A 26,197-nucleotide genomic window follows, 5' to 3' on the forward strand; every position below is an offset into this window, starting at 1 on the left:
AACACTCTGGAGACTATAACACCAAGCTAGATGGACAAGATGGAATAATACCCAAAAATGTCACAATATCAAATTTGTTATATGAGTTATTCCCATTGAGAAAGAGACACATGTAGCACCACAGAAAAAGCTTTTCAGAAATACAGATACATGTTATGTGACAAAATGACAGTCCATTTATGCAATTCCACATCAGTGGGCACTATTTATAAGGTCATTTACTTAGTGTGAGTTATTGTTCACACCTAAAGGAGCCTCAGATCTCATTTAAGATATTACTTACCACTGGCTATGTTTGCATGTCCTGTTTGAATTGCAGCTAGATCTAGCTAACCCAAGCACACCATGTCAAGTTTCATAACTGTTTGCTGTAATGATAATAGCCTTAAGTAATTACAAGTTAAGCACAGAAGAAAGAAAAACTGCTGAACAGGAGAACGCATCCTTGACGACCACTTTTCCTTCTATAAAGCATCCGCTTATTAGATCATTCTTGAAAGTATGTCATCTGATAAATTATCTATTTGATCTCAATAGAAACTGATACAACTTGCAACTTTACTGTTCAAGCTTCCTGCTCAGAAGACTGATGATCTCTTCAAGACACTCATAAGCTTGACAGTGTTCAACATCATGAATGGAATGAGAGGTTTACTCTGAAATTCATATTCATGTGATCTACTGTAAATATATTCATTGAGATGATCCAAGAGTGGAACTGTAATTAATATCTGAAGTTTGGTGTTTGAGATAATTCTACAGGTGACAGATTTTTGCTTTGACTTAGGTGCAACTGTTCATCATAATGCACTTAATTTTAGACCTCTGAAAAATGTGTGTTAGTTAATATATTTCAATTTATATTTTTGGATCGCTTATTTGGAATGTCCAGATATTTCTTTTAATGTGACACCAAGACCATGCAGAATATAGTTGTAATGAAATTCCATTAAAGTATTGACAGTTTGCGCTTTTACCTACCTGTATCATTCAGACCAGGTATTAGTAATGAATACTTCTGTCAATAAATTTCCATTTATATTTGTAATGCCCTTCCTTCTGTCTTTTTGGAGTTTTTTTTTTCCTGCATCTTTCTTGGTTGACATTGCCACCAAAGAACTCCTATGGCTTAGGAAACGATAGAGCCATATTTATGCTTCTTATAATTTACCCCTATTCACCATTATCATTTTTGCTGTGTTACTTACTGAAAATTCCTATAAAGTTGTGATTATATGTTTATTACTCAATTTCTATTCCTCTGTATCCTCACAAAATCTGGACAAATATGTTCTTGACCATAAGATCATAGTGACATTTCCAGTCAAAAATCAGTCACCTAGGGACTACTCAGTGTAGAAATCCAATAAAAAAATTGACTGCTTCATATATACATGAACAAGAGGCCTCTAAGTTGATTACATCTTGCAAGTATCCGTATTATGTGATAATCAATGATGCATCACGTTCCAACTGCTAAGGGATCAGCTAAGGTCACCCAGAGGTATCAAAAAATCTTGGAATCTGTGATGTGAAACAAGAAGATAGCTAATACAAAACAAAGTTCAGATGAGATATCCCATTCTTTCTACATCCAGAAGAAGAGGGGAAAAGATCAGCATATTTCTTGCTTATGGTAACAGCTTTTAAGTATTAAAACATACTGCAATGATTAAAACAAAATTATTACTCACTCATCTGGGCAAGAGCTCAAAAAATGATACTAGAGGTAAAAACTTGAATAAAAAGATTCAGAATTCATAACATTTGCATCCAATAATGGTAAAGCGGGTTAGTAGTCTGTGCTTTTTGGCAAAGGCATGTATTAGAATATTAAATAAAATTTAGTTGACAAATATTAAATTGCACCTCTAATTCAACAGATAAGCAGAAAACAGAATTCTAGGATGTCATTACATACCTAGAAATGTCTGCATTTATTTGTGGTATTTCTGGTTTATATTAAATCCTTTTATCTTCAGAGTTCATTCAAAGCTTATACAAAATTTAAAGTGTGGGACACACTTTGAGCAACTCTTCAGTTATGCTCCAGTGCATGTTCTGTATAAAATTCGTGCAGTGGGGGATAAATACCTTACTTCTCTACATAAAATTAATGTGATTCTTTATGTCTCGAGGTGTTATTTTCTCTAAGAAAGCGGAGTTTCTGAAGGTCATTTCCAATGAAGACTGGATAAATGGGATAACCTCTGGGTAGCAGAGCATTACTGATGACCTGACTATTCTTTCCACAGGCATTTTGTCCATAATCTTAAACAGAGCTAAAATATCTTTCTTTTTCCCTGGCTCTCAACTTGGTCCTCTAACTACAGGGTCGTGACAAGAATCACCACTGCAAGCAGGTCACAACCCACAGGACTTCTGAGAGTCCTGGGAATAACAGATTTTTCTTCCAGTAAGCACAAATGTGCAGTTTGGTAAAAGTCTAATTTTTTTTCTTCCTAGTTAGAGGGTGTGGCCTGTCCAGGTCAATTGACCTGGTGACACAAAGGGTCTTCCAATCTTCCAACTTAATTCTTTGGTTTGACACAGCTGTACATTATTACAGGGCTGAAAGTCACTGCAAAGGCTAGGTTTATAAACTGAGCCATCACTGGTATAAATTCATTATTTCATAGATATATATTCATTGTCACTAGTACTCAGTAACTAGAAAGTGCTCTGCATTTGGCAGTACCTCCTCCAGCCAGAGAAGCCTTATTTGGCCAGAATATGAGAGGCTCCTGCTAACACTCACCTTGAGCTCACAGACGGATATGGATCACTTTTACAGGCAAACTGAACCAAGCATACTCTATTCCAGTATCCCAGCCGGTAAATTTACACCTTTAGTCCACACACCTTCAGGGGTGTATGGCTCCTATTTACTTGTTGATGCCTGTGAAATAAACATTCAGCACATGCAAAAGCCACAATGATCAATATCTGGATTATGCACTAGTATATGCAATACATTTTGAATTTTAATGGATCTTGAAATATCTTCTACACTTCAGTTGTTCATTTTTCATTGCAAAGGTCATGGATTCCAATATGATTAATGCATGAAAAATCTTCTGGTTAGATTCCATCAACATACTTTCTTTGAGAGCCACCCTCTTATTTCAGTATGCATTGAAACAGAATTTCACAAAATTTCACAAAATTTCTTATGCCAATAAACATCTCCTTGTTAACTTTACTGGGCTTTGGGTTACGTATTCAAATAGGGAAAAAAACCCCACCAAACATTTGAAGAGCTATAAACTACACCTGGCCTTAGGTCACTGAGTTATTCCCTCAGTCCTGCCACAGACCTACTACAGAATAAATGGTTGTGTCTATAGTCTGTAGGTGTTGCAGGTAGTAAGCAATAGGGGAGAAAAAATTCTTTTAAAAAGTTTTCTAGAATGAAAGTAGCAACAATATTTTAACTCTGCATTAAATATTCTAGCTTCTAAAAGAGGAAAAGAAAAAATGTTCTCTCTTCCTCATCCAAAATAAAAGTAAAAATTACTGAGTTAATTGTATCATTACATTATTCCATAATTGCTTTCATTTTGGAAAAGAAACAAAAACCAGTAAGACTTGCTGAATTAAAGTAGGAAATTCTGACAGACATTTCAAAATAGCAGGCATGTATGACTTCCATGAATACCCTGAAAAGCAAATGTCTATCATCCACTCTCCCTCCCAAAAAATTAAAAAAAAAAACTGGCAAAAAACTTTCAAACAGTTAGTTATTTAGTTAATATAAAGAATGCCATCTACCGGCAATAACAATAAGTAGCACTGTTTGTGAGTTGCTAGGTGGGGTAAGGTTGCCACTTTCACACATTGCAAACAAGTCCTAAGGTCATTTCTTTAAAAATAAATCTCTAAATTTGAAAGAAGGTGTTATTTTCCAGGTTCCTCTTCAATCTCTATTCTTAATCATTGCCTTATATTTGGAAACAAGTCCCCAGCAGGATATAAAAGACTGGGTTCACAATACACTCAGAAGGAAGGACTTTTTTGTGAGTGTGGTTCCACAGCCTTATAAACACACACAGTACTAGCATAGTTACTAAATGGACACCTCTCACAATGAGAAGAAAGACATGTACAGCAATCAAAGTGCTGTTATTAATAAATTAACTCCAAACACGCCATGTTCCTATGGTGGCCTGCATCAATGAGGCAGAAAATACTTTTAAAAGATTCTTGAGCAAACTGATGAAGGAACCCCACCAGACACATAGTTTCACATTCAATACTCTGTCCTATAATTTTTTTAGAACGTTCATTGTAAAAGTACTGTCATTTTGAATCATGTAATTAGGCAATGACTAATTTATAATAAGTAAAGTAGATACTAATTACTTATTATAGTACCCATGAAAAAGAAAGGTGGACATATTGCACTTTATAAATAATTAGGAGCAGTATATCTTCAGGTACTCTATCTTTAAAACCACAACTGTGACCCATGAGAGGAAAAAAAATCACACAAACCAACCAACATATAAACAAAAAAATCCAAAACAACCAAAAAATCCAAAAGTCAAATTATATCAGCAATGGTTATTATCTGATTTTCCTGCCCCTCTCTGCTTCCATGTCTTAGAGGGACCAGATTTAGCAAAGATTATTATGTCTATGAAACAGCAGTTTCTTGAATCTGGTATTTATCTGTTGCTCTGAAAAGCTGTGCAATGTAAGAGTGTTGTTCTGCTTGGTTTTACCCAACACTATGCTTTAAGTTTTAGAACTGGAGAGGTAACAGTAAATTTTGCTGAAAGTATGATTTAATCAGAAGCACTTATTTTTTGGGTCATGCCTTCCTTTACTGGCTTTATGAAGTGTGATTAAGATGACAAACTAAAAAGAACAAAGACATGGACAAATATTTGACTTCAAGTAGGCCATAAAATAATTTTCCTGACAGAACTGGCAAAGCCGTCTCCTGAAAACATTCTGAGCACTGGACAAATGAAGGTGGTAAGGAAAGGGCAGAGCATTTGAACCCACAGGCCTATTAGAAAAACTTCAGCAGTTCCTGTAAAAGAAGTGCATTAGTGACATTCAGGAAACAAAATGACATAACGTATTACAGCAATTTCTAGTTCCTCTTTGTGAAACCCTGGCTCAGAAAGAGAACCACAAATTCTGGGACAAAGACTGAAAAGAAATTTTTTTAGTAATTTTTGAGTATGGAGATTAGCTTTCAGCCTGACTTTTCCTGACTTTGAACTGTCCCTGAACTTTGCACAAGTTTCTCCAAACATAAACTGCAGAAGACAAATTTACTGCAGCATTATTGCCCAAGATTTCATATAAGTATTTAGACATATCCCACAAATATTTTAAAGGTATTTAGACTTTTATTTTTTAACAATACTTCCCACTATTCACTGATAACTGCAAAAACTCTCAATGAGAGATCAAAAGCCAATATTTCCCCCAGCTCCACTTCTCTCCATGTTCCTTGCTTCCATTTAAAATATTTAGTCCAGTTTGTACTCAGGTCTCACAATACACAAATAGCTCTAAATGTATGTAAAAGTAGGGAAACAATTCCATGTATCTCTCTCTTAAGGGGCTTAGGCCTTCATTTCAGTTTTTCTGCGCAAAGCAAGGATACAAATGCTTATAAAATCACAGGGAACAAAATACATTAAAGCACTATCCACAAGAAAATGTTGCTGAGTTTTATAAATAGGTGTTTGACGAACTTCCAAAATTCTAAAGAACATATTTTTACACATTCTTGCTTAACAGCAATTTACAACATTTATTTTTTAGTTTTATCAGAAAAGAAAACGCTTTTGCAAGGTACTGTTTTTTTTCCTTATAAATTATATATTGATCACTATGTATGTTCACACCAAAGCAGCAACCTCTGAAAGTAATACAGTAGAAATTCAGCTTAAATATCAAAGTCAGTTGATTTGAATGCAGCATTTGCTAAATGTATTATCTTCTAAAAGTTTGTTGAAAGAAATATGGACTTTTTTTCTTGATAGGAAACCCTACATACTTTGAAAATGAGATTAAATTACTTAATAAATTACCTTTATAGTGTTCTGACTCTTAGAAATACCTAATGTACCAGTATATTTACTGTACCAGTCAGTGCTTCATGCAAAGTTGGCAAACAGCACTTTAGAATTTAATAAAGCAGAACATAACTATTGATATAAACATGCAAGTTTATTTTTGACTACCAGAAAAATAAAGTTGGCTTAGCTTTTTATTGCCTTTCTTCCAAACAGAATTTAAAAAAATTTTTAATCTTTGTCCCTATGTGCTTCAAATACCCTACTGATGTGCAGTTAACATGGGAGTGGAATAACTCATTTTGTAATGTAAGTAAAACATAGCAAAATACTTGCAGAATTATAAGGAACTCCTCAAACAAGAAATTATGAAACAGATAAGCAAGAAAGCATTGATTAGGTTAGAACCTGGTCAAGTTTAAATCTAGTTAAGAGAAAGGGTGGTGTGTAATTTTTCCCACAGAATGCTGGACCTCCAAAATTATTCTATCAAGTCCAGACTTCCTTTCCAAAAAGCAGATACTAGAAAAACATGACATGGTATTCACCAACAATCTGAATACTTGCAATTCTTAGCAGTTTTCAGCTTAAAAATTTGTTTTATTTGAATTTTCAGGATATTTCAGCTATTTTAAGTAAAAATTTTCATAAGCACAAAGTAAGGCTGAAATCAAATTACTCAATCAGCCTAGGAACCTATTAATCACCTATCACACTATACAAAAACAATTTTGGGTCAGGACTGATCCATTTATTTCACACAAGTTGCTGCCTTGAAGAAGGCACAGAGCAAGTAACAGGTTCAGAGTAAGCAGTGGGTCCTTGACACAGTGTGCTGGAAACTCCTTCTTTCATCTTTTCCTGAAGGCTTCCTAGCTACCACACCAACCTCAGTGCAGAAAGAAATTCAATCTTCATGAGAATAACCCCAGTGCAGTATTTGACAGATGTCTCTTTACTCGTGAATTAAATTGGATTGGGACAGTTTCCTGGCACTGAGGCCAACTGGAATAGAAGAAATGGCATCTGTACTGTCAAAGCATCTTCCATGAAGGCAGCCTCATCCAGACTGCCTACTGGGACCAGTAACTAGCCCACACCAATTCCTCAGCTACTATCAGGAATTGTTTGGAGAGAATCCTAGCTGGCTCAGGGCAAAACTGGCCCAGTGGCTGTTCTATCAATCCAGCTTTAACAAGCATGTTTCAGTGCCTTGGGGTAATCCATAGAACTATTTAACTTACTAGTAAAGATGTCACTGCCAAGACAGCTCAAAACACTCTAAAATGACAAGTAAACAGGAAAAGGACTCTTATCTACATATCAACAGCAGAGGTTCCTTGCTCCAGCAGACTTCTATTACCTTCATTTATACTGCAGTAAGACATTACATTTGGGGTCAATAATTTGGTAAATTGCTATGATTCACAGAACCCAAATACAGGCATCTAAAGGTTATCCTGATAGTAATTCTTTTAAGGACAGTAGGATAAAGTATGAATTATGACAATTCATCTTACAGTAATACAGAAATATAGAAGAAATGGGCAAATAATTTCTGATTTAGAAATACCATCATTCCACCAAAACCAAAGGCTGAAGTAACATTTTTATGTCTAGATAAATTTAAGATGAACCTCACCCAGAACATTCTTCTTTGTTTACAATAGCTAGCATCTATTTACAATGATGACTTGACTCTGTTTTGCACAGACAAGTGCATTTCCAAATGCAAATTGACTCATGCACTACTATTTCAATATTTCAATATACATACATTTCTGACGATGATGAGTAAGTATTTTGGACAATACAGACAATCTCCGTTTTTGCTGCATCGTACAACTTCATGACTTTATGGGAGATATTTGTTCTAGTGAACAAGCTGTGAAATCTAATCAGCTTTTACATAAACACATGCACACATCTCAATTGCTTCTTTTTTCCAGCAGAGATTCTTTTAGACTGTCTCCTGTTACTGTGATTAAACTAAGAATACTTGATATACCAAAGTCAGGCAGAAGGTACTTAAAGGTACTTCCATTTTAAATAGCTGTGTCGCTTGCACAAATGCAAAATGAACTTGCATCTATGTCTCATGTTGTATGCATTGCAAAAACATTTCTTCTTACAATTACCCTTGCACATTACAATGCATAGTTTTTTCATCAGTGTGAATTATTCCCATATCTCTGCAAGTACTCAAGACATTCATAAATCCTGATTTCTGGTCAGACATCACTTTCTGAAATGAATCAAAAGAGGATGACAATTTGGAGCAGCAAAAATCTAAGCTACTTTAAAAATTATTATTTATTTTAATTGGCTATATCTTCACTGACTGGAATGCATAGTTTACATTCTACCTCCTTAAAATCAGATTATAAAAAAAAATATATTTCATTTATGTTCGGCATCCTTCAGCAGAAACAGAAGAAACTTCAAATCTCTGACTGTCAGGATTTAGTGCTTAAAAGCATGCAGTTTCTCTGTCCAGCATTGACAACAATATATTTGTTTTCCAGGCTCTTACAAGCACATAACATCCATCAGAGGCCTTGATGTGTTGTAGGTTTATGTGCAGCTTACTATCTAATCAAATGAAAGAGACAGACCAGAATTAGAGGAAGACAGACAGATTTAGAGGAAGTCTAGCATAAATGAGTGTCAGTCCAGTCTTTGATTAGGTAATAGCAATTATGATAATTACAGCAATCCACTACTGGAAAACATTCTAAAATTGCCAGCCTGTAGCAAAGTGTAGCACTTACAAGAATCCACTTATTTCTGAACATTTTTAATCCTAACCATGTTCTTTCAGTTGTAAACAGCATCATTTGGCTTGCTAATTTAAGACAGTGATCTATTACAAATATTAACATATAGGTAAATATATATTAATATGTAGGTGAATTCATCTAAAATATAGTAATCATCTACATTTATAAATCTCACTAGAATACAAATAGAACAAGCATTAAACATTTAATCCAAATTCACACACAGTATTAGGCAAACCTATTATTTCTCACACACTGTTTTTCTGGATAATTATTTCAATATTGAGACTTTTGTATTATATAAAAAATAGGTAAATGTGATTAAATAAATAGGTGAATATTATTTTTCCCCCTCGGTTTGCATTCTGTATTATGTTGCCCGCTCTGCTAAAGAAATCAAGTTCAAACAATTAGAAAAAACAGGGTGCCTGAAAAAAAGGCCAACCATGTCAAAGATACACTAACAATCACTGAGAAATGACTTTTAAAGCAGCAAATGAGAGTCACGCCAATTGAAATGGGGAAATAAGATAAGGAAAATTAATCAAGATTGGGATATGGAAGACACTATGTACAGAAGATAGCCATCTGTCAGAAAGAAGGCAGTCCTGTCCTTCAAGTTCTTTCACAGATATCTTTTACAAATGAAAGAGGTCCTTGCTGGAGAAAGAGTTATGATCAAGAGAACAAGAATGAGGAAGGCATCACATGCGAAAAGAAGTTTGCAAAGTGTCCAGAGGTGGTAGCATTTCAGAGGCACTGACTGAGAAAATAAGAGGTATCTTTCACGTGGCCAGTGCTTACAGCCACCAGAAAAACAGTTGAGCAGTTAAGTCTGCTATTTTACAGATTTTTGCCATTTGTACCCTATCCTTTCTTACCCTTCAGATTAACCTTAGCTAAACCAGTGCCTCCAAGCACACTCCAAGAGGCATATGGATTGTTGGAAAAAAACCCATGTAAACTGGCTGTGATTAGCAAGGCCTCTAACCTTGAGGCTCCTCTAAGACTGCAAAGCTTCTTTTACATTCTTTCTTGATCAGGTGGTCTGTAGCAGACACCTACCACACTAATAATAAGTAATTACATATTAATATATCACAGATGAATAATCAGATATATCATATGTAAATAACTGATCTGGCCTCTTGCATATTCATTTAAACATCAGATTTTTTTGTCCTTTACTGCCTTATTTATTGGTGAGAATAAAATGGAATATATTTTAATGAAAACATATTATATTGAAAAAGAGCATGTTAAATTATTCTTGTTGGTGAGATGTCATCTGTGCTTGTTACTCTACTAGCCACTGATGCCATGGTTTAAACATTCCTTTCTTATACTGGCTTTTATTCCACAGCCTTTATTCCTAAGTATTATGCTAAACCAGATAAATTATTTTTCCTCAATTCTTTACTGCTTCTCAAAATTCTCATCATGAAAACAAGTGAGAAAATTCAGAACAGTAAAAAATTCTATTACAGAATTACCACACTCTTGTAATATCACCTACATCTCAGAAACAGACATCTTCCAACACTCCCTGCTTCTTCCAGAACAGATTAAGAAAGCACTTATGCAGAAACAAAGTACTTTATGAAACATTTTTTTACTAATGAGTTATAAGCACTGCAAGCAAGGGTTCACTGAAGATATGAAGTGTTCTTCCCTTAGTTCCTCTGTCCCTGATATCTTATACAACAGTATAAGGTAAAAACAGCAGCAAGGAATGCTGTAGGTGGGTCACAAATAAGTAACTTCCTCTAGAGAGAAAAACTGAAGTGATGAGCTCCTGAGCACTTCCTGATTTCAAAAAAAACCCCAGAAAAAATTAAAATTTAAAATTTTGAAGCTTTCCTAACAAAGACAGCATCCTGAAAACCCTGCTTCAATTAAGAGAGAAAGGTTCAAACCGAGCCCGAATCAGAGAAGCTGTTTAAAATCAGTGATCTAAACTATTGATACACAAATCTAAAAGGAGTGGGATGCAACTATTTATTTCTATTTTTTCCTTAGACTTCAACAGACAACAAGTGGAGTGCAAAGTGCTAGTCCAGCATATAAGAGTATTCCAAATTGTATAACAAATGCTGTTACACCAGCTCATTCAGCATTAAAGTAATAGCACAGCAAGAGTGCCTCTCTGCTTGAAGCACACAGATGTAGAAGAGCTCGATCTCAAAGTTGATGAGATGAAAGCTAGAGATGTGACAGATGACTTGAATTTGTGTTCTGTTCTTTTTACACCAGCTAATAATGCTACTTGCTGCCAGGCTGTCGACTATAGTGCTTTAATTAAGACCTCCTTCAGAATGCAGGGGTCATGCAAAATGAATGAAAACAGCATGCCAAATTCAGAGATGATGTACATTAGAGTAATTTACACTTCAATTAAACAGCACAATTTGCATAATAAGGGGCTGCAGTAAAGGGCTAGTAGCAGGGGTAGTAACCTAGATTTTACCTTATGATTGTTTACACTTTTCTGCTCTGACCCCATCCTGTCATGTAGGAAGTATAGTGAATTATTCAAATAGCAACTTCTACTATCATCTCTCCTTACTAAGTCAACAAGCCATAGACTTCAGAAGCAATGTTCTTCTACAAGTGTCTAATAGAAACAGGAAATTTATTTTGTTTATCAGTTTTGGCAATGTCATACTATAGGGAGACTCCAAAGTCCTCAACTAATAACTTAGAACACTTAGAACAAAAAAACCAGAACTGTAACATTATAGAACTATACTCAATGAGGTTCCAGTGGTAATAGAGCAGAACTAGTTCTCATGATGTGATGCATGCCACCAGCAGCCTTTCTACTCTTTTAAGGCACCATACCCAACTGTAGGGACTTACCTGTTGTAAAGATGAAAAGATCAGGGTTACCACATTACAGTTTGTACAGATTTAAAAATATTGAACATATATTGAATTATGTCATTCAAATGTTTTTATGAACCTATAGTAGTTAATGATCCAACCCAAAATTATTTACAAGCTGAATATTTTATGTCATATTTTCCATGAGTCATGTAAGACTTCACAAAGGTCAGAAGAGAGTTATGTAGTTACACCTGGTTTTAGGCAGCAATTTAGCACATTATTTTTATTGAGGTTCCATCCACTCTCATCACTACACACATACAATTATCTCATACGTGTTTCTCTTTCCTTCTGTGTATGTTTTCCATTTTGTACCAACTGGAATCTACCACAGTTTATACAACAATTTGCATGCAATGAGATGTTTCAGAGCAGAATAAAGTGTGTATCATACAAAATGACACACAAGAGGCTTCGAAAAAGGATTAAGTCTTTGCAGCAAGCACTGGCCAATGGCTCTGCTCTATGTAGTCATCACTGACCTATGCTTTCAGACTTCAGGAGATGGTATCTCGCCAGACTGGCAATAGCATTACAGAACACAAGGGACTGATTCACTGTCTTAGCTCACCAAAAGGAATCTTTAAGAATGCATTGAACATTGTTGCTCTTCCATTAAGTTAATCAAAATCTAATAATTTTAAATAGAGAAAGAAGGGCAAAATTATTGCTGTTGGTAAACTTTCAAATGACAAAATGACAAAACTTTCAAAATGACACACAATATTTGAACTGATGATTTAGTATGTTGAATGATTTATGATGTTTAGTATGTTTAGTATGTTTAGCTTAGGGGCTTTTTCAAAAACAACAGAAATCTTTGTAAGTAAAGAATCAAAAAATCCCTTCATTTTTCAGTTAGCCCATGCCAGAGCATAAGTGTAAGGAGGAATTTCACCAATGAAGAAATAGTTTCATTTTCTCCATGCAAATAAATAAAAGCAATTATAGAAAATATATTTAAATATTAAAATACCAATAAGAATATTTTTTGGTTATCTGGCTTTCTAAACCTGCCATGGAACGGCTGCATTCACCAAGGGTAACTGAGGAAAACAAGATTATTTTTTAAAAAACCCTCTCATCTATTATTCTCAAAACCAACTCTTTTTATTTTCAGTTCTCTTCCTAAAGGCTTTTTTATTAAAACTATTTTCAAATCTGCTTTGTACCTGAAGGGAAAACTCAAGTGAGTGATGTGCATTTTAAAGAGAAAAGCGGTTTGTCTTTTCCCTTAATCCTGACAACAATATAGTACCTCTTTATTTCAAACCATAATGATTTTTTTTTTGTATGTCTTTGCATTTATGTCTGACACTGGTCTTGATGTACAGTGTGTTCTTAAAAATAACAGATTTTCACTGAGAAAAAAAGTGAAAGTTTTACATCTAAGCTAAAAGTCACGGAGCAAGTTTAAAAAAAAAGCAACACTCTTGGGAATAAGAGTATAGAAGGAATTCTTCACTTCATGTGAATGACGATGCCTAGAATCACCCTCAAAAGACTTTTGTAAGGAAAGTAAATTTTGGAAAGTACTTAATATGTTTTTATTCTCAAAATTTTCTTGTGATCTTCTCTCACCTTATATACAGCAGGAACAACTGATGGTATCGACAACCTGATTGATGTAACCCAGAGAATTTGTAATTGCTCTGTCTTTATAACACCATTTCAGCATGTAGACATTTTCCTTTGCTACTCAGCATGTCAATAGAAGCCTTTTCTCTCCTCCACCTCCTGGAGCAACTAAGAAATATAAGACCATGGTGTAGTACTTTTTTGGCAGCCCTTCTGATATCCCGACATGCTGAGCAGCACCCATGAAACAGCTTGTTATTCTTCTGAGTGGGTAAAATCAGAAAGGGAATTACAGCTTGAAAACAAAGTTCACTGTTTCATATAACCTCAGAAGAGCAAAATATAGACTGAAAAATCATAATTTATTAAATTACCTAATTGTGTTCCTCCTAACCTCCTTTCAATTCTCTATAATTTTTAATACAAATTTTACATATGCCTGATACATTAAAGGTTACAAAAACACATTTTCTTTCCCTGTTCTTATTTTTCTATACCTTTTTTTCTCTTGATGAGATTACATGACTGATAGTTAAGGGAATCTGGGATTCTCAAAATCTGGGTGGGGTATGCCAATTCTCTTAGTTCCCATTGCTATAAACAACAAAAGTAACTAAATCTAAAAGCAAAAGGTACCGATGAACAGAAAACATTCTATAAGAAAACAATACATGGCAAAATCATAAAATCATGCACCTGCATCTCTGAGAATTCTGTTGTGTATCCTATTCCATGCATGAACTGCCTTACCAAAGGATCCCATTAAATAAGGACATTAAGTACTCAACTTCTTTGGCAGTACAGTGGATTACTGACCTGGACAAGGATAACTGTCCTTGTGCCATCATTTTCAAATGGAAAAGACAAAATTTCCTTTTCAGACTTTGTTTTCCTCATCACACAATCTTCTCTAGGGACATCAGAAAAATTGGGGATGTTTTTACAATTCTACAGCCTTTCCCACTCTTGAAGACTTGAAATAGATTGTGTTTTATCTGACAACCTTATTTTGATTCATCTGCTTGTGTCACACTTCTTGCCATGACAAGTAGTGGGATTTCCATATGGCACCAAATTTAACTATGCAAGTCCAATGACAAATTTTCATAGGAACTAACCCCTACGTTATCAGTTCAGAAATTTTCTTACACTTTTCTTTTTATCCAAAGTATCATGGAAGAAGGGGAAATCCAAAGAGTCCAGGGTTAAAAAAAATACACTGTCTAGTAAAACACAGATGAGTAGACCAAAATATCTTCGCAATGTCTTAAACAAAATTGTTCATAGAACTAAAACAAGATACTGCTTTCCATTTTTAAATGGAAGTTTTCATGGGGATTTTTTTTTCAAGCCTAGAATGCAGAATCTCTTGTTCCTTCACTACAGCAGCTGTCTGTCACATTATGTCCTGAATCTACATATGTGCCTTTTGCACTCCTTGAACACCTTAGTGATCTCTTCTTGTTCAGAAGTCAAAGTTCAGTGAGACCCACTATCAATTAAGCCTTTTGTTCCCATAGATACTGCTTTTAAAATTTTTGACTAACAGGTCACTCAGTCAAATCACTTCACCTGAAAATTACCTATTTCACTGCCAGAATCTCAACATTGCCAGCATCATTAGGCGCTTTTGCAGAAAGCCAAAAGGGTAGAATTGTTGTCATTAATGTTAAAATCTTTACATTTACTCTTCTTATTATACTTCACTTTAAAAATTCAGTACTATATATTTATTCAAATTAAAGTTGTTTTTATGATTTTTATTCTTCCTCTGTCTTCATGGAGGACAATGCAATTAAATCATAGAACTGATGCAAACATCTCAAGGTACACAACTTCTACTGAAGCAGATGAAAGAAGATAAATTCAACATCCATGAGGACAGGAACAAAAATTATACAGTATTAAATAAGTAAAAAAATAAATCAAAAGTCAATGTTCCTTTCTTTTAGTTAGCATTCTTGCAAGCATGAAAATACAGAATGCAGTTAATTCTCTACAGATGCCCATTCTCCAACTAACTTGTAGCAAAAAATTCTGTTGCAAAATTTGAGCAGGAAAAGAGAGAGACAATTAACTGGAAAATGGCAGCTTAATTAAGAAAAGATCAAGCAACTGTCTGTTAATACATAGTTCTTTTAAGGTACTCCTAATGCTACATTTAGGAAGTAAATGAGCTGCTACACAATTACAGGAGGAAAATAGTACAATTATCACAGAGATAACTTGGGTGGACAGCCTACAATTTCTGACTATGTTAGATAGTATTAGTGAAAGAATAAATCACAAATGAACTGACATTAAGGGTCAAATGCAGTAATTCAAGAGAAGCTTTAGGCCTTTCCCAGAAAATACTAAAATAGGCAGAATTCATAACAACTTCAATTACCAGTTCTAGCAATATTCTGTCTCATATTTACTTTTCTCTCTTCTCTCTGCAGAAAACCACATTTCACACAGTGACAGAGGAAAATTAGCAGGTCCTTTTCCTTCTGAGAAAAATTGCTTGCAATGTATCTTTTAAGTGTGTGTATGACTTAGTATATATTTTTAGTCAAAGCTCTTGAAAAGGCTACAGTGTCACAAAGAAATGCTTTCAAATGAAAAGCCAATGGCTAACCAGCAAACTGTGCTGAAGCACAGCTGCATTTTATAGAAGTCAGTCCTGCACCTAATGGGCAGTTTCTTAGTCAGAGTAAATCCAAATAGTCCTTATCACAATGGTGCCACAACATTTTACACAAGCTGAAAATCTCATGCCACTTTTGTCAAAAAATGCACAGACTGAATCCATATTTTAATGTATTCCTAATAAAGACTTAACTACAGCAATTTTCAAAGCACCCTTGAAAATCTCCAAAATAAATGCTAAGACATGTAAAAAAAAACGCAAAGCAGGAAAAATAGGTGACCTCTGTATTCTTCTCCTCCCTCCTCCTAAATCACAAGTTATACATGTGTGATTCATGCACAGTAAGCCAAGAAGGTACACATTTTTCAGTACTAGTAATGCTGGGCATCTATAAAAATTCTTTTAATGGAAGTACATTTAAAGGCATGAAAATTCTTCCAGAAATATGCTTACCTCTTCCAGAGCAAGGTAAATTGGAATTTCCTTGGCATTTCTTAGCACTTTCTTCAACTGACATTGGACATGAATGTGGATGTTCACACTTTTTCCCAGTCCATCCTTCTTTACAGTCGCATCTTCCACAATTACACTGTCCATGACCTTTATAATGAATACAATTCAAGATTAACCTCCATTCTAATGAGGTATAAAAACTCTTAATTGGATGAACTTTATCAAAGTTGGGGCTTTATTCAGTAATGGGACTGGCAAAAAAATAAAATCAATCCACTATACCTACTTTTGTTTCTGAAAATAGTACCAGTCTACCATTCAATTTGAGCCATATTCCCTTTTCTGTTTTTTTCCTTAAGGGATGTTTAGCCACTTCGCACATGATGTAATGCAAAAGGGTGAAACACAGATTAAAAATACACATTTCACCACTGTTTGGAAAAGTGGAATGTCTTAAGGCAATATTTAATTTATTTTTATGACCTTTTTCTACCGTGGTTGCAGCATATTCTCTAAAAGTATATCAATACCATTTTTTATCTACTTGCAATCAACGTGATCCACTAGAGACAAATAATTTCAAGTTTCAAACCAGAGTCTTCTACTAAACAGTGATATACAAATAAAAATATATTGAAATATTGGACATTCTCATTCCAGTAAGACAATTGGATGTGGTTTTTGGTATCTTACAGCATGTCTGGAACTATTACCTGCACATATATTTCCTCTATATAAAAGCAAACATATGCAATTTTTCTTGAGCTTTTCTCAAGAAAAACTAAGAAAAAAAAGATTGTCCTTATCCCTCTTTATGCTCTTTGCAAAAAGCATTGAGATTCTGGCAATGCAAAATGTTCCTGAGAAAAGCCTGAGAATCAGCAAAACAACATTCCTTGCCAGAAAATCAAATAGCTATTTTCATGAGCTCAGACAGCAGGTTAGATCTCTCACAATTTTCACATAATCATCATTCACTGGACACAGGACAAAAGCATTATTCCAATGTCTATTTTTTAATCCATGTTCTTCTTGAAAACCACAGCAACATATATTTTATATATCTTTTTAACCATATTTGCACTTTAGTACCAATTTATCAAACATATTTGTTTGTTAGTTCACAAGGAGAAAATGGGAGGAAGCAATCATTCTAGGAGTCATCAGATTACTTCCCAGAATACAAGGTTTATTAATTGCACAAAATAACTTTCCTTTACGTTAGTTATTTGTTTTCCTTGAAAAGCTTTACAAGCTTCCTCTTGTTTAGAGGATGAATTTAGATTAGGTTATAACGAAGAAATTATTTACCCTGGGGAGGGTGATGCTCTGGAACAAGTTGCCTAGAGAAGCTGTGGATGCTCACTCCTGGAAACATTCAAGGGAAGCCAGGATGGGGATTTGAGCAACCCAGTTTACTGGAAGGTGTCCTTCTCCATGGCAGTGGTTGGAACCAGATGATTTTTAAGGTTCCTTCCAACACAAACTGTTCTCTGATCCCACAATTCTTTCCTTTGCTTTCATGTGTACCTGCTGACAGGTTGTGAATTGGATTTATGATCCCTGACCCAGAGAGATACCTATGGGAGGATTAGGCACTTTGATACAATAGTTTCTTTGCTAAAGCCACAGCAAAAGGACTAATGAAATGTGTGAACATACAGATTTTCTTAATGGAAACATTTTCTTTCTGTGTCAAGTAATGAGAGCTATTATCTCTTTAAATGAAGATAATCACTTTAATGTTAAGAAGACTTCTGAAAGACAATAATTCAGGAACATTCTGAATGGTACTTGAGGTGTTAAAAGAAGGCATCCAGTTGTCAATATGATGTACTGTGAAATAACAGTCACCTCAAGCCACATGAAGCTTCTGGAGGGAGCTGCCCTTGTGTGATGTTAAATCCTCACATCAGGGCTGTCAATTCCTGTCATTTGTATTTTATTAAATAGACATAGAATTTCATTCAGTCACAGTAAAACTCTTTACATGAAAACAGGATTTCCTATAATTTCTCCATGCTGCTCAGGATAATGTGGCTTCCTGTCTCTACCTATTAGGTAGACAGAACAAGACAAGAAAATTTTGTATCATCTCTTTTTAATGAAGGTTTCAAGAGAGATGGATTATTTTCCCTAATCCAACTAATCACTTTTGGATTCATCCCAAATCAATTTACAAATAATTGTGAGAACAATGAGGATATTTTTTAGATACACCTAATGCATGTACACTTTGTGCAATAAAAATTTATTTCATATAAGCAATTAAAAAACCTGTCCCACTACAATATCTCTGTTAAAACTTTGATTTAATTGCAGATTCTGCCTGACTACCACAATAAACGAAAATTAAAATTTATGCATCTTTTCTATTTCTGAGACAAGACTAAACAGCCGGACTAGAAGATATTGTTCACACTGCTTCATGTGCAAATGGATTTTTTTGCACAATCTATTTCAGGAATGCATACTTGGATGGCCAGCTAAGACTAAATTAGGCTTTTCTAAAACATAATGGAAAGGGAATGGATAAAAATAATTAGTACTAAAATTTTTGATGAGGAGATAGAAAAACAAAATTATACTTCAACTTGAGTTTTAGTCACATCAAGCAAGTCATATGAGTCCTTCCTTTCATATCTAAGTTTTCCTCATTTACAGTTATGTCTGTGCAATAAAGAACAATGTACCAGTCCTTAATCCAAAGCCAAATGGCAATATCTTCCCCCAGGCTCCTTTGTAACTGTCTGTACTTTCTTACCCTCTGCTTTCTCACAACCATTACCATCCTGGGCAGCAGCAGATGCAAAGGCAATAATGTCCAGGAAAAGGGAGCTGAAGCATGACTTTTTCAGTTTCACAGCATTAGTTGTAGATGCCACGGGTTTGCTTTAATTCAATTAGGTTTGAAAATCTTGTGTTCACCATTAACTATAGAATGCATTTATCCTGTTGATTTGTAGCTTTGCATTCCTTAGTTGATGCTGATATTTTAATCAGTCCCTGAATGCTAAAATTCCTAACAGCAACACAGTGATACATTCAAAAACTGACAACCAAGTCAATCTGCCTGCTGCTCTCATGACTTCTCATGCACACAGCTCTACATCATTCCAGTTTATTCATTAAACAAACCCTTAAATAAATATATAATATCTGCAAGTGGTTGAACAGTAACTAGTAAATTAAGTCACTGAAGGTTTTTGGAAAAGCTTCTTTCTCCCCATTTTATTGGCTAGCAATTCCTCAAAATTTATTTAAAAAAAAAATACAAACCAAAACAAACAAACCTCACCCCCACCCCCAACTGCTGAGAAACTTTTTACTTTTTAAACAGGCAAAGAAAAGGCTGAACATTTTATATATCATGCTGGTTTCAGTTTTCTTTCTCTATTACAGACAACTCCAATTATCTTTCTGTGGGACATATCTCACTCTAGGAATAGGAGGAAAATATACAACATCATTATTGTCCTTGATGTGACTGCATTCTTCCTGTTATTAATTAGGCCAGACCAGATTTCTACAGGATGCATTGAAGCTGCCAACCTCCAATCTGTAAAGTCCCTTTGAAATCACATTCATTTGGTTTTGCAGAATTCCTGTGTGTACAAATTGCATGCTGTGTATTGAACAAAGTCCTTCTCTCCTGCCTAGTTTTAGCATTTTTATTAGTATCCACACAAAACTGCATGCAAGGTCTCTCTGAGAATCTCAGCTTTTGTTAGCTGATACATGGAACATCTAAACTGCAAAGCCATGGATGGATGGATGGATGGATGGATGGATGTTAATTGTTCTGAATATAATGCTCTCGAGTCCAAGTAGAAGAAAAAGGAAAATGGATGTGTCTAAGGTGTGCAGTCTGGGCTGTAGCTACAGAAGTGCAGCTGGGCCACATATTCATATTCTTCAAGTATTGATGCTCTACTTGTTCTCATGTCAAATTGTATTTTCAGGAGACTGGTTTTCATTTACTCATTTATTTACTCTTCCTTGAATTTCTTCTTGATTATCATCTATCTCCCTGTCATATAAAATGAAATAACAACCACAGTCTGATATAAAGAACTTTCAAATTCAAATTTTCCCAAGAAAGGATACACCTATATTTTAAATTTTCAACCATTATCCATATATCCATATGTTAGGTTACACTGAACACAAGGGTATTAGAAGAATCTAAAAGATTCTTCCTAAAAGTATCTAATTTTTACAGCATTTTGTTACATGGCATGAAAAAAAAAAAAATTATGTCTTTAATTTAAAAAAAACCCTCCAAGCCCTCTCCTCCCCCCAAGCTTGGTATATTTTAAGATAGGAAAATGAGAATTGGAGCACTAGGGAAGAGGAAGATCAGACCAGTTGGAAGGTTTTTTTATAAAACTACCCATTTATACACAAACCTTACCTGAACAGAAGTCATCAGAATATCTATCGTACACTGCTTTGCAGTTTCTTTCATCACACTCACAAGTATCTCCATGAATATCTCCCCAGTCACCAGTTGGGTCCACATCATGGCATGTACATTCCCCACATACACATGTGCCTAAAAATGTTAAAAAAAATACAATTTAAAAAAAAAAAAAGAGATAGAAGATTAACTGCATAATTTAGAGTAACAGCACTTTGATTACAGGAATTTACCCTTGTGAATTTTCAGCTCTCACAGAAATGCAATTTCAAAGCTGCAAGTGATAATCTTGAGCGTGTGTTCATCTTCTATGATTTGAAATCTTCTATGATTATTTAGTGGCAATACTTTAAACAAACAAATTGGCTTCCTGTTCATGATTCTTTTTGCTGTTGAGCCTTGCTAGGAGTCAACAAAAAAATGTAGCTCACAGAACAGTTGTACATCCTTGACATCAACAGTAATTTGCCCTGTCAGTAATGACAATAAAAATCAATTCTGTTTAAATGACTTGGGCTTGGGCACAGGGGATAATTAATGGTTGTTAAAGCATAAACATTTAAACTACAAGAGAATCCAAACTAGCAGAGCTGAAAATGTCTAGGAGGTCATTCTTCACCTAAGAACAGGAGCATAGATCTATATGAAAAGATACTTCTCCACTTTCCCAAGTCAATATTCAGAGCCACATCCTGATGCTTACAATAAGAAGAAATGTGAATAACAGAAAACAAATTTGCATATTTTACCAATATGCAAAAAATATGCACCCTAATTATTCAGGAAAATCTGAACAAAAACCCCCAACCAAACAAAAAAAAAATAAATTTCCTTATTCAGAAATCCAAATATGCTCCAGGGCAACACACTCACTACTTTTTTTGAGATGCTAACAGGCTCATAGAAGCAGCCTGACCTTACTGATGAATGCAGTTCTTTTCTTGAAGAAGTACTTCTTCTACTCTGCCAACACTTTTGTCATCGTATTTAGGTTTCTCTAAACAATATAATGCATTTGAGGACAACAGGACAGGACGACTAAACAGTACACATAGATATGGGCACATTCTCTAATAAAAGGAGAAGGTCTACACAACCCAGCATGCATGACATGAACAGGAAGAGCTACAGCCCTTAATAATGCTAAAAACCCTGAGACAGTCCTCAAGAAATTTGTGCCTAATTTTTTATACTTTCACAATTCAGTGATATTACTGAAGAAGAAAAAAACCATACAACCAACCAACCAACAAACAAAAACAGGAAATGCCTCTGGAGAGTGATTAATCCTCCCAGAAACAACTTCAAAGTTAATTTGGATCAGCTGCCCTGGATGTCAGAATGCAGAACAGAATCTCACCAAAGTTTAAAAATCTAAATTTTCACATGTGGTCTAAGCTGGTTGACTAAACAGTGCAGGGGAAAAGATAAGAATAATTCATCCATCTTAGCACTGAAGGAGGGTGGGCAGCAAGGTTAGCCTCTATATTTGATTTTCAGAAGGCTCAAGACTGACAAGATGAACTGTACTTATATCACAAGATGTATAAGCACAGAAAATGGGGTAAGTAGGACCAAATGGAGCAGAAATACTTTGCTGGAAAGCAACTTCATAATATCAGAAGACTACACAATTCTTATGAAGATAAAATCACAAATACATGAAAAGCTGAAAACGTGGAAGTATCACACAAATATATTGGAAGTTGCAGCTACTCAGACTATCAGCTATGCTATTCACACAATTTCTTCTACTGCAATGCCAGTTTAAAGAAATAATCACATATTAAAATTTCAAATTTGATTAAAAGCTTGCTTTGATGAGAAATTCTTTGCCAAGAAATTATTTTCTCAGTGCAAAGAAAGCATCTGATATGATGACACTTTGATACCTATTATTTCCAGAACTACATGAAAATTTTATGCTGAAGTCCCGAGACTAAATGAACCTACATGATCTCTGTATTTGAGCCAAACTTTCAATTTCAGACTAATTACGAGAAGAGAGTTTTCTAAATGCTCTCAGGATGATTGGATGTTCACAGTACTGCAGGTTTTGCCAGTAGAGATGCTTTTAAGAGAGGCATCTCTGTGACTCTTGCTTATGTACTACTATAATTATTCTGGTTTTTTGCCAAAAGAACACCCTATTTTTTTTAACTCCTTGTTCACAGCAGCTACTGAAAAGCAACCTTATTTTGTGGGTTTTTCTTCTTTTTTCCCTCCCCTCTAAATGACAAAATTAGACAGAAGTATAAGGTGAAATTCAAATTCCAAAACTGTGTGCAGATAAAACCTTATGTAGTTAGAGAAGTGTGTGAAGTCTACCTTTCCATCTCTATACATTTCACTGCATTGTTACTGAACACTTCACAGGTGGTTTTGCAGTTGTAGTGGAAATTAAATGCTTTATATTGTTATTTTTCCCATTCCATTGAGGATCCTAAGTCTTCTTTAGGAGTGAATTGACATACAGTTCTGGGCCCTTATAGCACCAATCTGTTCAAAGTCACAAATCTGGTAATACTTCATTTTGCAAGGAAGATCTTTTACCAAAACAAATATTAACTAAATAACAAATTATCCTGCTCAGTCTTACTACAAAATTAAAGAATGGGAACAAGTTGAGTTTGCTTAATCAAGAAGTGGATGTGCATTTGTGTAAGTTATACCTAAACTTACAGATACCTAAACAGGTAACTACACAGTTGGAAGCATATATCCAGAGCTGAAATAGGTGAGATCAAGTAGAAACTCTCAGCAAACACAGTCCATGTCCTACTGTAGAGAATGCATAGGGTGAAATAAAAGCCAACTCTATAAACATGTCTAGAAGGTCCATGCAAATGACACACCTCTGTTGCTGCAGATTTTGCCATCTGGAGATGTGCATCTTTTCTTGATCTCCCAGGGGGTGATGTCACACTGGAATTCACATTTATCTCCATGCCAACCAGCCTCACAGTAACAGTTTCCACAGTAACACTTTCCATGGCCTTAAGCCAAAACAAATTTTGTACAGTGAGAAGGAGGCAAGTTTTTAAAAGGCATTAACAATTTAACTGTTTTGATCTTTTCTTTCAAAAACTTTTACTGCTAGATAGAATAGAAACAATTTATAATCCATATATGAATACATTAAATCAGACAAAAGATATCTGAACTACACTTTTCCCCTCTATTTTAGGACTGGTTTTCCTTTAATCATAGATTAAATCTAATCAATAAACAGTAACTGACAACATCATTTTTACATTTTAAAACTTTCTTTTTTAGTTTATGGGTAACTTTTGAAGACTAATCGTTAAAATTTAAGCACAGCTTTACACATCAAGGTAGGACACATACTTGGCATGTCTAAGAACGCATTGTGTGTTCTTGACACCTCAGCTAGTTGCAGTAAAGACATCTTGATTCATTACATGCCAACTATGTTGTACATGGCTTCCCTTCTTCTTCCCCTCTGTCAAGAAGATTTTTGAACACGGCTAAACCAGTTTATTAAGGAGAATTCTTTTTGAAATTCATTTTTCATATGTTCATTTAACAAAACATACATATCCCCAAAAAAGATGGCTGCATTATTCAAGTCTGGGTGAAACCAACTCCAGAATATTTTTATCTGCTAAGGTACATGTACCCTGTGCTTCACAGCACAAAGCTTTTAAATTAAGTAGTTGCAATTCTTAGAGCTGCTGAATCTGGACTTCAGAGGACCATTGCATACTCTCATTTAAAATCCCTACTTAATCCCAGGATTTAAAATAAAAAGTTATTTTTGCCTTCAAAGGCACTTAAATTGAATTTATTTTGCTGTCTGTGTAAGGAAAAGACAAGGAATGAGATTTTACACAAGTACTCTCTTTCTTCAGACACACACACGGGAAGCACTACCACCAGCTATGAATAGTCTAAGAGCAGACTGGAGCACTCTTGTGGGCATATGGACACAATCTCCACGTGTGTAGCGTGAACAGTGTTTGTAGCACCTTCCAGCTCAAGGACAAGCCTCCTTCTCAACATAGGCCACAGCATTTATAATGCCATAAATTGTGTGTTTTGCATAATATTTGACTGCCAGGTTCCTGCCTTATAATGACATGAAAAAATAGTTTAAATTTTGGTTGCTTTTCTATCTATCAGCAGAGTTCATTCCATCTTATTTTCTTGTCTTTCCTATCACAGATGAAATTCATTATTCATTTCTTTCTCTTCTTATCTTCCTGCTTCTGAGTTATCATCCTACATTTATTCCTGATATTTTTAATTTTTGCTTTCATGAAAAAATTCCTAATAATCTATTTTCTGCTTTGGTTTTTTTTCAAATATTGTCCATTCTGCTCTCTCTTATCTGTGCCATGAAGTATTCACATTCCTCATATATTCTACTGAAAACAGACACACTAAGCTATGAAATACCTAAGTGAATTATCTTGTATAATTCTCTTTGCAGTTCTTCCAAAAAGAGGAGAATGTCACAGGATTTATTAATTCTTTAACCTTATGCTTAGCTCAGTTTTGCATCTGAAATTTGCATGTACAATTTGCCGTGTGAAGTCTTGCAAATAGAGTTACTTTTATTTTAAGAAATACATTCAGTAAAGATATTTTGTAAAACCATGTAATTAAATAATAGCCTGTATTAATCTTCTTCACTTTTCTTGTGCTCATTAAGATACATACCTGTACAAATCTCTCCTGTTTCATCATCAATGCATTCTCTGTCATCACATTCACAAAATTTGCCATATACCAGTCCATTTTCTTCTGAGTCAGCACACTGACACCTGCCACAATGACATGTGCCTGTAAACATTTTAAGAGACATTACCCAATGACTGCAGATAATAGAAAGAGTTTCATTAGTGCATCAGAGATGGTACATCTTTTATTTCTGAGAAGGCTGAAATCTAAAGACCATCCACACAAATAAAGACAGACACGGAAATTATCCATATCAACAAAAAGCCTAATCTTAGCTGTATCGAGACAGAGCATTCAAGAGCTTTGGAAGTGTAAAGTTGGTTTTATTTTTGGTTTGTTTTTTTTTTCACAGCATTAAAAAAAAAAACCTAAAAAAAAAACCCACAAAAAACCAACCAACCAAAAAAAAAAGTAAATAAGCAACCACCAAAAAACCACACAAGCAATGAAAACCCAGAGCACTCAGGCAATGCGGCAAAAGATGCAAATGGATTTGTAAAGAGATATCTCTTCTATGATTGCTTATCATGTCACACATTTGCTCCTTGCTGTTTTGAGGAGAGTTGCCCCTCAGCTCACTGGCTGCCTCCCTCCATGACCTGCCCTTCTGAATAGGAAGAAATTCTTTGATTGCTCCCTGGGAAAGGAGAATCCCCTCTTTTCCCTCAGAGAGTCTTTCTGACCTAAGATCATAAAAAACTGTATG

General features: G+C 34.9%; 1 protein-coding gene across 5 annotated transcripts in view; it reads right to left on the reverse strand.

Annotated features, from left to right (window-relative positions):
• The window catches only part of ITGBL1 (integrin subunit beta like 1), a 123,398-nt gene that overhangs the window by 42,114 nt on the left and 55,087 nt on the right, over window positions 1-26,197 (reverse strand). For all 5 annotated transcript variants that reach the window (XM_064408327.1, XM_064408328.1, XM_064408331.1 and 2 more), the window contains 4 exons: window positions 25,471-25,593; window positions 23,643-23,783; window positions 20,782-20,922; window positions 16,368-16,514 (listed from right to left, as the gene is read on the reverse strand). In XM_064408327.1, coding sequence (XP_064264397.1) covers window positions 16,368-16,514; window positions 20,782-20,922; window positions 23,643-23,783; window positions 25,471-25,593 — 552 coding nt within the window. The remainder of the gene's footprint in view (window positions 1-16,367; window positions 16,515-20,781; window positions 20,923-23,642; window positions 23,784-25,470; window positions 25,594-26,197) is intronic.

The sequence above is a fragment of the Passer domesticus genome, chromosome 2 (genome assembly GCF_036417665.1).
Source record: "Passer domesticus isolate bPasDom1 chromosome 2, bPasDom1.hap1, whole genome shotgun sequence".
Taxonomy (NCBI): Eukaryota; Metazoa; Chordata; class Aves; order Passeriformes; family Passeridae; genus Passer; species Passer domesticus.